General features: G+C 35.4%; 1 protein-coding gene across 22 annotated transcripts in view; it reads right to left on the bottom strand.

The window, feature by feature from the left end:
* The window catches only part of Adgrl3 (adhesion G protein-coupled receptor L3), a 780523-nt gene that overhangs the window by 421436 nt on the left and 343731 nt on the right, over positions 1–15356 (bottom strand). For all 22 annotated transcript variants that reach the window (XM_060380826.1, XM_060380806.1, XM_060380808.1 and 19 more), the window contains exon 6: positions 5858–6071. In XM_060380826.1, the coding sequence (XP_060236809.1) occupies positions 5858–6071 (214 nt within the window). The remainder of the gene's footprint in view (positions 1–5857; positions 6072–15356) is intronic.

The raw sequence follows: 15356 nt of genomic DNA, 5'->3' as shown, positions 1-15356 counted from the left end.
ATGGGAGGCTTCAGAGGGAGAAAAAGGAAGGGGAAAAATTATGTAATTATATTATAATTCAAAATAGAAAAAGGATTTTAATGTTTGGTCACTATATGACAGACTTGCCTTTAAAAAATGGTATCAATAATAGTCTTTATTAAAAGCAGTCTCCAGCAGCACAAACTTACACATTTAGCTGTTCTGATACTTCTGCATTTAGAATAATATCACGAAAGAACCAGATTTCTTTTTTTCCTTAAACTTTGTTAAACACAAAAATTCTTTCAAAATTAAGTTAGTTGCGAAGTGGACTTGGAAAATAATAGGTTCTCAGATACAAATGAAAATAAAATGTGGGAAAACATAGGTAAGTACTCTCAAATGAGACCATTTGTTGAATACCTATATTCGGTGTATATTGGGGCTATGAGAATGGGTCATCTGCTTTTCTCTCCGTCTTTCATTTCTTTTTTAAAAACAAATGTCAATCCAATGTGCAACATAAATAGGTTCTACTTCAGTTTGAAAAAATACAAGCATTTAAAATTTTGTTTTGTTTTGTTGTTTTTGGTTTGGTTGTTTTCTGTAATTTTGAAGGGAATCATGAAATATCTTGCAATGGATCCATCAAAGTACGGAGGAGATGTAAACTCCCCATCACTGAGAACACTTTGTAGGCTAGGTACACACAAAATCTGCCACTGGCATCCTTCTTCTACTGTAATAGAAGGCTTTTTTCAACTATTCTGGAAATGAATACAACAGAAACCAACAACTCTTAGGAAGCTGTAAAATCCCCTGCAGTGCTGCTGATATCAACTGTGGAGTAACTTTCAAAAGGTGAGAAACAATTCTCTCTTTCTCTGAGCTCCCTCTCTTCCTCCACGTCCCCTGTGTGATTATAACATCCAAAAATATAATACTGTTAAAATACTCCTGAAACTATAATAAAAAATGAGGCATTTTATTTAATTAGAACATATATTTCTACTGTATGCACTTCACGACCTGTGATCCTAAGTTAATTCAAATGTTAATGACAGATTTATTTTTGTGCCTCTCTCATAACACCACTGAGAAGTAAAGTTAACTTCATTTTAAATACTTACTTTTTAGCCTAAAAATATGTATCAAGGATAAACACATTGAAAAATAGGTTAAGTTGTGGCATTCTTGAGGAGAAAGGGATATGAACGGCAACCGGTCTGAGAAAATAGTAATAAAAATGTTTTGAAACCAATTCATTATAAAGATTTCCCTGCTCTATAAAAGTGGTACAAAAATAATTATATTTAAAATGACAAACATTTTTTAATTGTAAAATGATCAGAAACTAATTTAGGTTGTTCAAAGTCAGAATTGAGACATCCTTACAGAGAGGTGTGGCTAATGTTCAATGTCTTCACCGGGTTGTTAGATACATGGATGAGTGTACTTTTGAAAAACCCCTGAGTTATATACATTTGATTTATGCAATTTTCTGTATGCACAGGTGAGTGAAACTACATGTCCAAATAAATATGCCCAAGAATGTGTGTTCACATACCTCTCTGCAAATGCTTTTACAGTAAAATTTATAGGTAGGCATATGTAGAATAAGGCTATGAGGCTACAGACACTATGATAATTCAAAAAAAGGTTAAATGTCAATGTACATGACATACGGATTTCTTACAATTAAAGAGAAACGATAGCCAACATGTAGTAAGGGCTCCGAGTCATGTAAATGAGGAAAGTATAAGATGCTGAGTTAAATGATCCCGTTGGCTGCATTTTATCTGTCCAGGATATTTTATGTGCAGGAACCATGCCTGGCTTATTTATCCATCAAACCTGACTGTCACAATAAACCCCATTTATGTACTTTCAAGAGCTGACTGAGTTAATGACTCACATATCAGAGTTAATAGCTGAAACCAACATGAAACTCTAGCTCGAGTCTACGTGGAAACTTCCTGAAGTTGTGCATATGCTAAAAGCTATTTTCACACTAAGATCCCAAAACTATGTGGGATATTCCTTCTAAAACATCCCTGAAATATATAAACACAACATGCGAAGAGGAGAAGCCATATAAATATCAAAGTGGAGAGAGTTGTTAATGAACACGACTAAATTAGAGAGCATTATGTGTTTACTCATTTGGACACTAAAGTTGGTTGGAAGTAAAAACATTAATTCGGCATTCTCGAAACCTACAATTAGACCAAGAGAACCAGCTGTGTTGTAACTTGGACTACCTGATGTACACACACAATAAGGAGGTGTGAAGTTTCAGAAAGATAAATAAAAGTACTGCACCATTTAAATCAATCCTTTAATATGCAAAAGATGCAATACATATGAAATATTAAGGAGGCTGAGCAGATGGGAGCAATGGCCTGAGATCATTTAGATTTGGGAAAACTGGTTGCAGTTTGGGTGTGTGTGTATGTGCACTGCAGATCAAACCAACGGACCAAAGATTCAGCCTTATATCCGAGCAATTCTGAGGTCTGTGAGCCAAGCAGCATCTCTCAATAGGATATCAGAGTAGATGGTTCTACTGCAGACCAATGTGTATGTCTGCTATCATATTTATTTGAATTAAATTTACAACTTTTTATACTTAAAATTTAGCCTCAAACTTTAGACACTAAAGTTGGTTGTAGGTAAAAACATCAATTCAGCATTCTAGAGACCTACAACCCGATAAAGACAAGCAGCTGTGTTGTAACTTGGACTATCTGATGTACACACACAATAAGGAGGGATAAGAACTTTCAAAAGGATAAACAGATGTACTTCATTATCAGAAACTTAGTTCAAATTTTAGCTTATGTAACTTGTCCAAATTCAATATAAAATATGTCTCTTTGTCTCATCTGTCTAACCTATGAGATTTAAGCAAGTTAGAAAGCCTTTCACAAGCTTATACAAGGATGTAGTAACAATAATTTTGTACTTAGTAATAATCCTCCCTCAAGACACACTTAATATTTATACCCCCCAAAAAATATTTTTCTAAAAGCTTAAATTTGACAACAAAAATCCATTTATCTAATATACACTTCAGAAAGGTTACTTTTAATTTTTATTTCATTTTTAATATGCTGTTTTGCTTAGCATATTCATGTTATCAGCATAGCATCCCTGTGTCATAGTTGGTAATTATTACCATTATTTGACATGCCACGGTTGACATGACATCGTAATAGTTAATTATAAAGAAGCGTTGTAGCCTTAGTCTTCTGACAAGAGGGACCCAAACGTCTCTCTATAAAGATCAAACCAATTATTTTGGAAACTGAAAGTGCAGTACACTAAACAGCCCAAAGGTGAACGGCCACAGTTATTTCAGCCAACCTGAAAAATCTCCATTAAGATCTTATCAGGAGGATTTCCTCAAGGATTTAGTTAGTGCGGAAGGCAGTCGCCCACTGCACATTTGTCACCATGTGTACACAGCCTATATACTTCGGTCAATGGCAGTCCATCATTACTAGTTTTTGTAATAGTTACAAGACTAATGGATTATTTTGGAGTGGTATTAGTGGACGCCTAAAACAATTTCAAGGAAAGTCTCATAGAGAACAAAACTAATGAAGTTCAGGATTTTTCTATGCCCCATTTACCCCTATTCTCAGAAAATCAGGACTACCTCAAAACACCTCTTACAGAACCAATGCAGTCTTATGTGTGATTACCCAACGGAAATAAATATTTAGCCACTCTGCAAACCTTTCCAGAGGAAATATTACAGCGAGATAAAGAAAGGACTAAAGTCCTTTCAGGTATATAAGGACATCTAGACTAGATGGACTTTATCGATGTTAATAAAAAAAAACACACAAGTAAAGAAGCTGTCTAACTTTTATCAAACAGATCCTTAAGAGCAGACTCATATGTTTTTCCAACACCTGCTTTAGCATAAGTCATCTTTTTATCTACAGACAGACCAAAGTCCACAGCATGTGCAAAGTGGATTCTCCCTCCAGCATCCTTCAAATGACCTGCTCATCAGACATATGTTATGTACTAATAACATATACATCTATCTTTAACCTAAAAATATTTACTCTAATAGCCTATTAACCACACATAGACATAAAAAAATATTAAGAAATAAATTGAGGCCAGTGAGACAGCTCAGTGCATAGACACATGCCTCAGAGCAAGGCTAAAGATTTTAATTTAATCCCTGAACCCAAGTAAAGCTGGAAAGACAACCAACTCCATAAAAACGGTCCTCTGGGCCCCACGCATTCATCATGACATGTCTGTGCTTCCTGCACATTGTACACAGACAAGTCATAAAAAAATATTTTTAAAGATTTATTTATTTATTATATATACAATGTTCTGTCTGCATGTACACCTGTGGGACAGCAGAGGGCACCAGTTCTCATTATAGATGGTTGTGAGCCACCATGTGGTTGCTGGGAATTGAACTCATGACCTCTGGAAGAGCAGCCGTCTCTCCAGCCCCCACAATAAAATATTTTTAAAAGAAGATAAATAGTAAAACTAAGGATGGATCTCATGAGCCAAAATAGAGAAGACTCTGTTTTGTATGTGCTACTTAGTTAGCCCTGGAGTTTAGGCACAGAGCAGGGCCACTGCATCGTATTTGTGCTTAATCCTCAAACTGCTTAGTTTTCTCTGTGATGTAATTTCTTCTCATATTTAATAGCTCCTTTATGAGAAAATCAATCATGTCCAAGTAAAAATTCTTATGAAAAAGTGAGCCTACTCAATTATAAAATGCATCCAGTAAATTCATAACTTACTGGTGAATTACTTGGTAACTAATCACAATGATAAAGTAGGAAGACATAAAGTGTGTAAATATTTCTGAGAAATCATTGTAGGGAACAATGTTTACATATGTGTTCCTTCTCTTTACATATATGTATACATCTAGAGATTATCTATATAATTAACTTGCAAGAAACATTTATTATAGCAAATCTTCTTAAATCTTCTTTGCTATAGATATCTATAGACCTATCTTCTCAGACTCAAACAGTTTACCTTATCTCAGAAATTATGTGACACATAATTAGTTTATACATTTTCACATGGCTTAAACAGTCACACATATTAAATACACTTCAAATCGTATATACAAATTAGTATTTTTTTTCCATTTTCCAAAAGTTCATATAATCCTTTTTCAATTACCTTTGACTATGTTTTGATTCATTATAATATAAATTACACATTGAGTTATTTAATTTCATTTCATTTATGTGTGTGCCTATGTTGGCTTTTCTGCATGTGCACCAAAGCTGTCCAGGTGCCAATGAGGCCTGAAGAAGGGATCAGAGACCCTGAAAGTGTCCTTACAAGCAGTAGTTGGTGTTTTGTTTCCATGTGGGTGCTAAAAATCAAACCGGGGTCCTCCATAAGAGCATCAACTGCTTTAATCACTGATATCATTGACCAGGCTTTTTGTTTTCTCTATTATCCTTATGAAATTAGGGAATAAAAATGAGTGAGATGATTTCCACACTAGACATTTTAGAGAAAACTCTGACTTAGAAAATTTCGAAAACAAAAAACGAATTTTGTCTCTTTTATAACCAACCCATTTTTAGAGAACACCGTCAGAATACGACGCTAGGCAGATGACATCGTTAAACTTACTCATAATGCTAATGAGTTTTTCTATTGTCCAAGTACCGTGGTGAATGGTAGCACCACCGTTCTGGTGATATGGGGAATGATCTACACGGGAAACTATCGAATTCTCTTAAAAACAAACAACAACAACAACACATACATACACCACCTAATGCTCCTATGCTCATATACATGCTCAGTCTATCAAGCAGGCTTACAATGGTTTTTGACATACACGTAAAATGAAGAAAGAGGTCTGGAGGCGCCATACCTTTGAGACATAATTTTATAGGCATCTGGCAGATAACATCGGATATTCTCCATCTGAGCAGGGTCAGAGTCACAGATCTTGTCATCTGTCCTCCCGTAGTTGGCACTCTCAATCATGATGACGTCTGTGCCGGGACAGCGGAGCTCAATGGGGTAGCTCTCACAGGAGAGCTCTCGGCGAACCACTGCCATGGGAATTGGGGCACGGCTGAAAGCTATGGGAGGAGGTAGAAAGACATCATCATCATTGCACATCCAAGGACATGACACACATTTGCTTCTCCAGTATCTGGGTTGACTAGAACAAGGGCTAAAACAGCTGGGAGTCATAATTTTGAGTAATGGAGGATATTTCTCATTACAGCAACACCAATGACAACCTCCCCCAATACAACTATAGCAATAACTTCTTGAATGCTTAAGCTACCTCTAAGTTTGTTCTTTACAGTGGCAAAAATTATTTTTAATTTTTATATGAAATTAATATTTCAAGAGAGGCAAATGTCAAGTATAGATAATCATTTTTTAACACTAAAAAACATACTTCACCAATATCATATTGCTTTTCAAAATTAAATGTAATCAATTAACTTAAATTTAGTCAAATGGATAAACAATGGCATCATGTCTTTATTTTAATTTAATATCTTATTTCTACAAAAAAAATATTTGAAATTTTTGGCCTATATTTCTTTTTTGTGAATTACTTTGCCAAGTTTATGTGAGGTATACTGTTATAAATATCTTTTTAAAATATCAAGAAAACTCCATATTTACCCTCTACAGTTGCTATAAGTGAATATTCAGGGTTCACATTTTAAATAATGGGTACACATATATACTTAATTTTGCTACATAATATTTCTATCAGTTCATGTTAATATTTTTAACATAAATCTTTAAAATGTTTAATATTTTCTCCTCTTTTGGCCAGTACATCATTGAAAGTCATATGTTTAATTGTCCTAAAAACTAACCAAATTCAAAGTATCACTGTTCGCAGATGATATGCTAGTATCTATGAGTGACTCCAAGAATTCTACCAAAGAACTCCTGAGGCTGATGAACATCTTCAACAAAGTGATTGGATCAAAATTAACTAGAAATAATCAGTAGCCCTCCTGTATACGGAAGATGAAAAGGCTAAGAAAGAAATTAGGGAAACAAGCCCCTTCACAATAGCCACAAATAACATAAAGTACCTTGGTGTGACTCTAAACAAACAAGTGAAACACCTGTTTGAAAAAAACTTCTAGTCTCTGAAGAAAGAAATTGAAGAAGATATCAGAAGATGGAAAGGTCTCCCATGCTCATGGAGCAGTAAGATTAACATAGTGAAAATGGCCATCTTACCAAAAGCAATCTATATATTCAATGCAATTCCCATCAAAATACCTACACAGTTCTTTACAGAGATTAAAAGAACAATTCTCAATTTCATTTGGAAAAACAATGCAGAATTGCTAAAAACAATCCTGTACAATAAAAAGATCCTCTGTAGGTATCTCCATCCCTGATCTCAAGCTGTACTGCAGAGCAATAGTAATAAAAACTGCATGGTATTGGCACAGAAAGAGAACGACGGATCAAAAGAACCGAACAGAAGACCCAGAAATAAACCCACACACCTACAGATACTTGATTTTTGACAAAGAAGCCAAAACCATCCAATGGAAAAAAGACAGCATCTTCAACAAATGGTGCTGGTCTAACTGGATGTCTACAAGCAGAAAAATGCAAATAGATCTATATTTATCACCCTACACAAAATTAAGTCCAAGTGGATCAAAGACCTCAACATAAAATCAGACACACTAAACCTGTTAGAAGAAAAAGTGGGGAAGAGCCTTGAACTCCTTGGCACAGGAGACAACTTCCTGAAGAGAACACCAATGGCACCAGCTCTAAGATCAACAATCAATACATGGAACCTTATGAAACTGAAAAGCTTCTGTAAAGCAAATGGCACTGTCATCAGAACAAAACGATAACCTATTGATTGGGAAAGGAAATTTGCCAAGCGTATATATGACAGAGGACTAATATCCAGAACATATAAAGAACTCAAAAGTTAAACACCAAAAAAAAAAAACAAAAAAACAAAAAAACAAAACAAAACAAAAAAAAAAAACAAGTAATCTAAATTAAAAAATGGGGATCAGAGTTAAACAGAGAATTCTCAATCACGGAATATCAAATGGCAGAGAAACACTTAAAGAAATGATCAACATTCTTACTCATTAGTGAAATGCAAATCAAAACAGTCCTGAGATTTCACCTTACACCCATCAGAATGGCTAAGATCAAAAACTCCAGTGACAACACATGCTGGAGAGGTTGTGGAGAAAGGGGAACCCTCCTCCATTGTTGTTAGGATGTAACCTTGTACAACCACTTTGGAAATCAATCTGGCGCTTTCTCAGAAAATTAGGATTAGTGCTACCTCCAGATCCAGCTATAGCACTCCTAGGCATATATCCAAAATACGCACAAGTATACAACAAGAAAATTCACTCAACCATGTTCATAGCAGTTTTATTTGTAATAGCCAGAATCTGGAAACAACCCAGATGTCCCTCGACGGAGGAATGGATACAGAAATTGTGGTATGTTTACACAATGGAATACTACTCAGCAATTAAAAACAAGGAAATCATTAAATTTGTGGGCAAATGATGGGAAATAGAAAAGATCACCCTGAGTGTAGTAACTCAGAAGCAGAAAAACACACATGGTATATACACACTTACAAGCAGATATTAGTCATATCACATAGAATAAACATACTAAAATCTATACTCCTAAAAAAGGTAAAGAAAGAGGACCCTAGGGAAGTTGCTCAATCCTCACTGAGAGAGTAATAGATATCAGAAGTGGGGGTGGGGGGAAGTCAGGGAGGGGACAGGGAACAGGACAGGAGCCTACCACAGAGGGCCTCTGAAAGATGCTACCCAACAGGGTATCTAAGCAGATGCAGAAACACACAGCCAATCTTTGGGCAGAGTGCAGGGAATTTTATGAAAATAGGAGGAGACAGAAAGACCTGGAGGGGACAGGAGCTCCACAAGGAGAGCAACAGAAACAAGAAATCTGGGCCAAGGGGTATTTTCTGAGACTAATACTGCAACCAAGGACCATGCATGGATATAACCTACACTCCCTGCAAAGAGGTAGCCCATATCAGCTCAGCCTCCAAGTAAGGGGATTACCTAGTAAGGGGAATAGGAGCTGTCTCTGAAATGAATTCTAAGGGTAACAGGGGTTGTCTCTGAAATGAATTCTAAGGGGAACAGGGGCTGTATCTGAAATGAATTCAGCAGCTGGCTCTTTGATCACCTCCCCCTTAGGGGAGTACAACTGTACCAGGCCACAGAGGAAGGCAATTTAGCCAGTCCTGATGAGACCTGATAATATAGGGTCAGATGGAAGAGTACCTCCCCGATCAGTGGACTGGGGGAGAGGCATGGGAGGAGAAGAGAAAGAAAGGGTAAGATTGGGTGGGCTATAAAGTGAATAAACTTTAATAAACAAAAAGTAAAATAATTAATTAAAAATAAACTAACCAGGTTTTCCTTAAAACATATAATTGAAATTATACTTGAAGTATTTACCAATTGTGAAATAAGAAGATTTCTAAATAACAAACATGGTCATAGGTAAACATAAGGGACAAATTAAATTTGCACAGCTGGTTAATTCCCTAATGTGTCTATCCATAACAATAAGTATTTACAGTATATTAATTTTTGTTCTTTTCCTAAGCATGAAATGTGGAAGAAAGGGCTGTAAGGAGAAGCAGAGATATGAAAAGAAGCATCCGAGCAAGGTCAATATTACAACTATTTTGACTTTAGAGATAATGATTTCTTTGAAAATAAATCCATTATTTAAATTTTAGAATGACATAACTTTTATCTTATTTTTGTTTTTATGTCAGACCCTGTATAACTTCTTAAAGTACTTGTGCTTGGGGCTGGAGGGATGCCACAGAGGTCGTACGGATACTCTTCCAGAGATCACAGTTTAGTTTCCAATACGCACACCAGGGGGCTCTCAATATCCTGGCACTCCAGATCCTGAGGATCTGATAAACTCTTGGGGCATCTAGCCTTAGGCATGCATACCCAGACACAGGCATACACGTTGACATGTAATTAAAAAATAAATTGTAAAAAATCTTCAAAAAATAAAAATAAAAAGCACTTCTGGCTGCATTGTATACACTGTAATCTGGTTCCAGGATGGCTGGCTTTCAACATACCATATATCTTGATTATGTTCTATTTTCTTCCCCCTCTCTTTATACACACACACACACACACACACACACACACACACACACACAGACACCACACAGAGGAAACCTCACCTGTTTCAAGTATCTGGATTACTCCTTACTACAAAAAGCTGGCCCCAACTTTATTCCCAAATAGTTTAGCTCTCATTCCCTACAAGGAAATGCGTGGTGTTGCCACACCCCATTATGTGAAGCAGTTGGAAGGGGACTCAGGATGGGTCCCACTGAGTGGACAACCTGATGCAGTCTAACCTTCCACACCCTGGTGAGGACACTTTAGGGCATCCAACCCCAGTTTACACATTAGAAAAATGGAAATATCCATAGTGTGGATAAAACCTTGAGTGTCACACAGGGACACATTAATGAATTACACACACACACACACACACACACACACACACAGGAATGTAGAACATTTGTAACAACGCTGGCTGACCACTGACATGATGATCATCATAATGTTACAACTGTGATAGTCTGACTAAAAGTTATTTTCTTACTTTGTTTAGTGTCAACATTTTGGCAGGATATTGCCACAAAGTAGAAATTCAATATCTGCTGTCCCTAAATTAAAATATCCCTGTTTACCATAAAGAAATTTGCACAGCTTTCTAAACATTCATACTTTTCTAATATTAAAATTCTCTCCTCATGAATAAAGATATTTTTTTATTTGAATTTGAAAGTAAAAAAAAAAAAGACTGAATGATAAAAGAAGGTTCCAGCTCATGAATCCAGTTTTATGAATTTTGTCTCTAAAATGGAATCATACCGATTCTTTAGTTTTCAGAAAATATATTTAAACACATAAGTTTTATAATGCCTTAAAATAAAATTTGAACATTTGTTTTGTTAAAAAACAAACTATTTCTTAACCTGGTTACTTAAGAAGAATTACTTTGTAAATAGTCTGAATGCTGCGTTTATCTGGCTATATTATGCTCACTTAGACAATTAGGTTGAAATCAACTTAATTTCACTAAGAACCAACACATAACTATGCCACACCAACAGAGCCGATGTCGGACTAAGTGGACAATTTGGCTGATTAAACTCATCAGTCAGTTTTGTCAAAACATTGACATAGCTTTAATCTGGGTTGTCACTGTCAAAAACATCATTACGAATCAAACACTAGGTAGAGGCAAAGTCAACTAAAATGTGGAGAACCAAATTTTCCACATATCTACTTTGGGCCTATAAAGATGACTCTCTCTCTCTCCTCAATCTCTCTCTCTCTTCCTCTCTATCTCTCTGGTGCACGCACAAATGATATTTTATGTAAAGTACCAAGTTCCATTTCTTTCTTTTAACACATAATTTATCTATTTTGGAAACCTACTGACAAAATCCACTCCACAAATGAAGCATTTATTGTTTGAATGAATGCATTCCCGGAGACTACAATATTACCTAGTTAGCTCCTAAAAGAGCTGTTTAGTATAATGTTAAATGCCATCACGAACAAACAATTTTTTTAAAGTACTTCTGCTGCATTGTGCTCCTAATTCCATGGGCTGTTTTTTTTTTTTTAAATTCTATTTCCCTTCTCTTTCAAACTTAGACACACCTGTGTGTGTGTGTGTTTTGTGTGTGTATGTGTAGAGAGAGAGGGAGAGATCAGAGACAGTCTCAAAATGTGCCCCAAATTACATGTCAAAGGTAGACTTAAAAAATATCTTCTATATAATGGTTAATGATGAGAGAATTTGTCTTTTTCATAACTTTTCTCATTATGTAGGACCTTCAGCCATTCCCTTTTAAAAGTCTTTATGTTTTGTGAGACCCTCCCTCCTTGGGCTCTCTCCATTGTCATCAGGCCTGATCAATGCTGCCTGCTGGTATATGCTTTGAATGACCTGTGTGTTTGATATCTACATACGAAGAGACAGGAATCCAAGTACAGGGATTCGAAACTTTCAAGGCTAAACTTAGGGTGCTAACAGAGGACTTTCAAATAATGATGCTTTATATAGGACATAGTTGTTGTGTGGTGGGAGACCATCAATACGAAGTAACAAGCAAATGGTTTAAGAGGCCAGCAATAAATAAGTTAGTTGAGGACAGTATACAAAGTAATATAAATAATTCAGCATGATACACACTTAATGCAGGCTGTCAGAATAATACCTGTATATGTAAAGAGCACTCAGGCAGCCCAGCAGAGGAGGAAGAGCCTGAGGAAAATGGAGAGCCTCTGCTGACAACTACAGGTAATTACAAAAGTGTCAGAGTGGAAGTCGCCTGCCTATCTTCACTGTAACACTTTAACACTGTCTTTTCACTACATGCATATAATGCAACTATCCCAAGAGTCCTAATACACAGAGATTATCAAAGAATGAATGTTTTGTTTTTAATCAACTGAGTTTAAAGCTACCGAATAAAACTCAGAGCTCTGCTTGAAGGAATATTTAAAATTGACATTGAAGCTATTGGATACTGGATAATTACTACCCCAGTGTCAGAAAATTATTACAAATATCCCATGCATATGATTTAATATTACTATCTCTTTTATTAGAAAAAATTAGTTCAATAGATACTGTATATACTACATAGAATCTATATGGAAACATCATTGATTATTAATAGTTGTTAAAAATCTCTTCCTTGAATCCCAATGATTATAAGAAAAATGATCTTCTGAAAACTAAAAATGATTCATATCCAGTGATTTCTGAGGAAGAAGTTAATTAACTACTTGTATGTGAAGACTAAAGACTATTTAATGTGTTTCTTAATTACAGATGGAAATATGGTGCTAAAAGGCATATGTTTTTATTCTGTGGGCAATGATTTTGGCAACTATTTCATTACTAAAATTTTGGCCATGAAACAGGTATTACCTGTTTTCATCCTTCAATGGAAACTTTGACACAATTATCTTAAATACGGATGTTTTCTCTGTGCCATTGGTAGATGCCAACACACTGATTTAAGCGTTAAAAACTATGTCTGAGAATACAGTCCAAAATGGTTATCAAAGAAAAAGTATCATTGGAAACCCAAAGAAATATCAACTCCACATCTACATTAGGTGCATCTTCTATCTCTACTTTAATAGCCTGAATTTCAGCAAGAATACTTCAAGGAATAATTTTAATGAAATTTCAGAACTCAGTTAAGCACAATATCCCCAAAATTTAAACTCACAGGTAAGAAAGGAGAAAAAGAACATTAAGTTCTATAGTCAAAAACAAAAGCATGTAATTTAGACAATACAATGTAAAAAATTAAATGTAAATGAAAAATTTCTAATGAATAAAGCATTATGAAACTATCTTCAGTTATCTTTTGGCTTAGGAATTATATATATATATTATATATAACATATATATATATAATATATATAAAAGCCGTGGACTTCAACAGATATAGTTTTATGGAGGATGTCTCTGATATAGTAAGCTCACATGTAGTTGCTGTATCTTTTCAACAATTATTAAATTTTATTCTACATTTTTTGCTAATTAAATTCCTATGAGAAAAATGTTCCAAAATTGTATCAAATTTCACATTATAATGAGTTCCCCAATATTCTAAATGTCAAAAAATCCAAAGTAGATGCTCAACATGTCCTTAATAATAACAATTATAGTTTTGTGATAGACAAGGACTCATGAAAATGATTACATATTTCAGAAGGAAACTTTTTAAAAGCTGTACCACTTTGGTTCTAAATGTACAATTATCACACACACTTAGGCCATGGATGTTGCCTAAAATCTCTCTCCACTTGGGTGTCATCTCTGTCCTCAGCTGGTCTTGCATAGAACAGGGCCTGAACCATCTACAGAAGCTCCAGAGTTAGAGCATGAAGTCAAGAAAGTGATTAAACTTCATGGGAGTGCGACTAGGTCTTAAAGGTAGGAGGAGGTGTCCATGGTTAAGAAAAGCCACAGTGGATTGGATGATAGGATGCTGGAAAATTCTAAGCAGAAAAGAGGAGATGCTCCTGTGACTGAGAGCAGAAGAAACAGGAAGTGCTCCATGTCCTTGACACAAGGCAAGAGGCTTGATCTGTGAGCTCTGCATCGTTAAGGGAAATACAGTAATTAACATGCTAAACTTCTAATAAAGCATAGACATGGACACAGGTGAAGGAATGATACAATATTCCAGGTAGAGTGCATAAAATATAAATGGGAAAGTGAAATCAAAGAGGGCCATAAAATCGGGGTCAGAACACAACTCAAATTTAAGGACACGGATTATGGAATAATATAACATAAACTTATAAAGAATAATGAAATCAATTTCTTGAAACACCAGTCAATAACTTACTAGATTATTAGAATAAGGAATAATCACAATTAATGAGAAATCTATTGTAACACATCATATAAGGAATAAAACAATAAAAATTCCAAACGCTTATAACTTGGCTTTCAAGCACTAGGAAAGTATCACTTAAATGTGAACTTCAGCAATAAATATTTGCAGTATTATCATTCTCACTTGTTACAACAGGAAACCGTCTTACACCGAGGAGGTAAGAAAGTGAAGTAAGGGAGAACTCCAGGGAGGGAGAGAGGGGAAAGTGCAATGATTCTCCTTGAGTGCCTGACAGCAGAATGCAATATGCTAAGAAAAACCAGCAGTTTATATATCAGCAGTTGCTGATCTGAACTCCGTATGTCCCTCGCTTACCCACGAAGGCAGAGTTGCCCGAAGGATTTTTTTTCTTTAATATGATAAAGCATCTTTTGACTATGTCAATCAAAGTGAAAGAGTGCAAGTCTTTCTGTATCTCAAAGCACAGGAAACTGAGAGCATTAAAAACAGGCAGGGTAGGAAGGATTCTTAAATTCACAATAGCCTTCTGGGGTTCCTATCAAAAATACAAAGGGAAATTCCTTTGCCCACTTCAAAGTTAATACTTCATGTTATATGAACATGCAAACATAAGTATTAAAAAGTATCAACTGGCTATTGGGAGTATTTTGAGATCTGTGATGTAATCCAGATAAAGTATAAGAAATATTGCCAAAAAAAGAGAGTATAGAATAAAGATATACAGCTGCAGCCAGGTAGACATGGCACAAAACTTTAATCCCAGCACTCAGGAGACAGAGGCAGGCAATTCTATATGAGTTTGAGCCAGCCTTGTCTACAGAACAAGTTCTAGGACAGCCAGAGCTACACAGAAAAAACATATTTCCAAAAAAAAAGAAAAAAAAAAAAAGACTCAGGATAG

Source organism: Meriones unguiculatus, chromosome 3 (genome assembly GCF_030254825.1).
Source record: "Meriones unguiculatus strain TT.TT164.6M chromosome 3, Bangor_MerUng_6.1, whole genome shotgun sequence".
In the NCBI taxonomy this organism is placed as follows: Eukaryota; Metazoa; Chordata; class Mammalia; order Rodentia; family Muridae; genus Meriones; species Meriones unguiculatus.
This window is presented reverse-complemented; position numbering and strand designations above follow the sequence as displayed.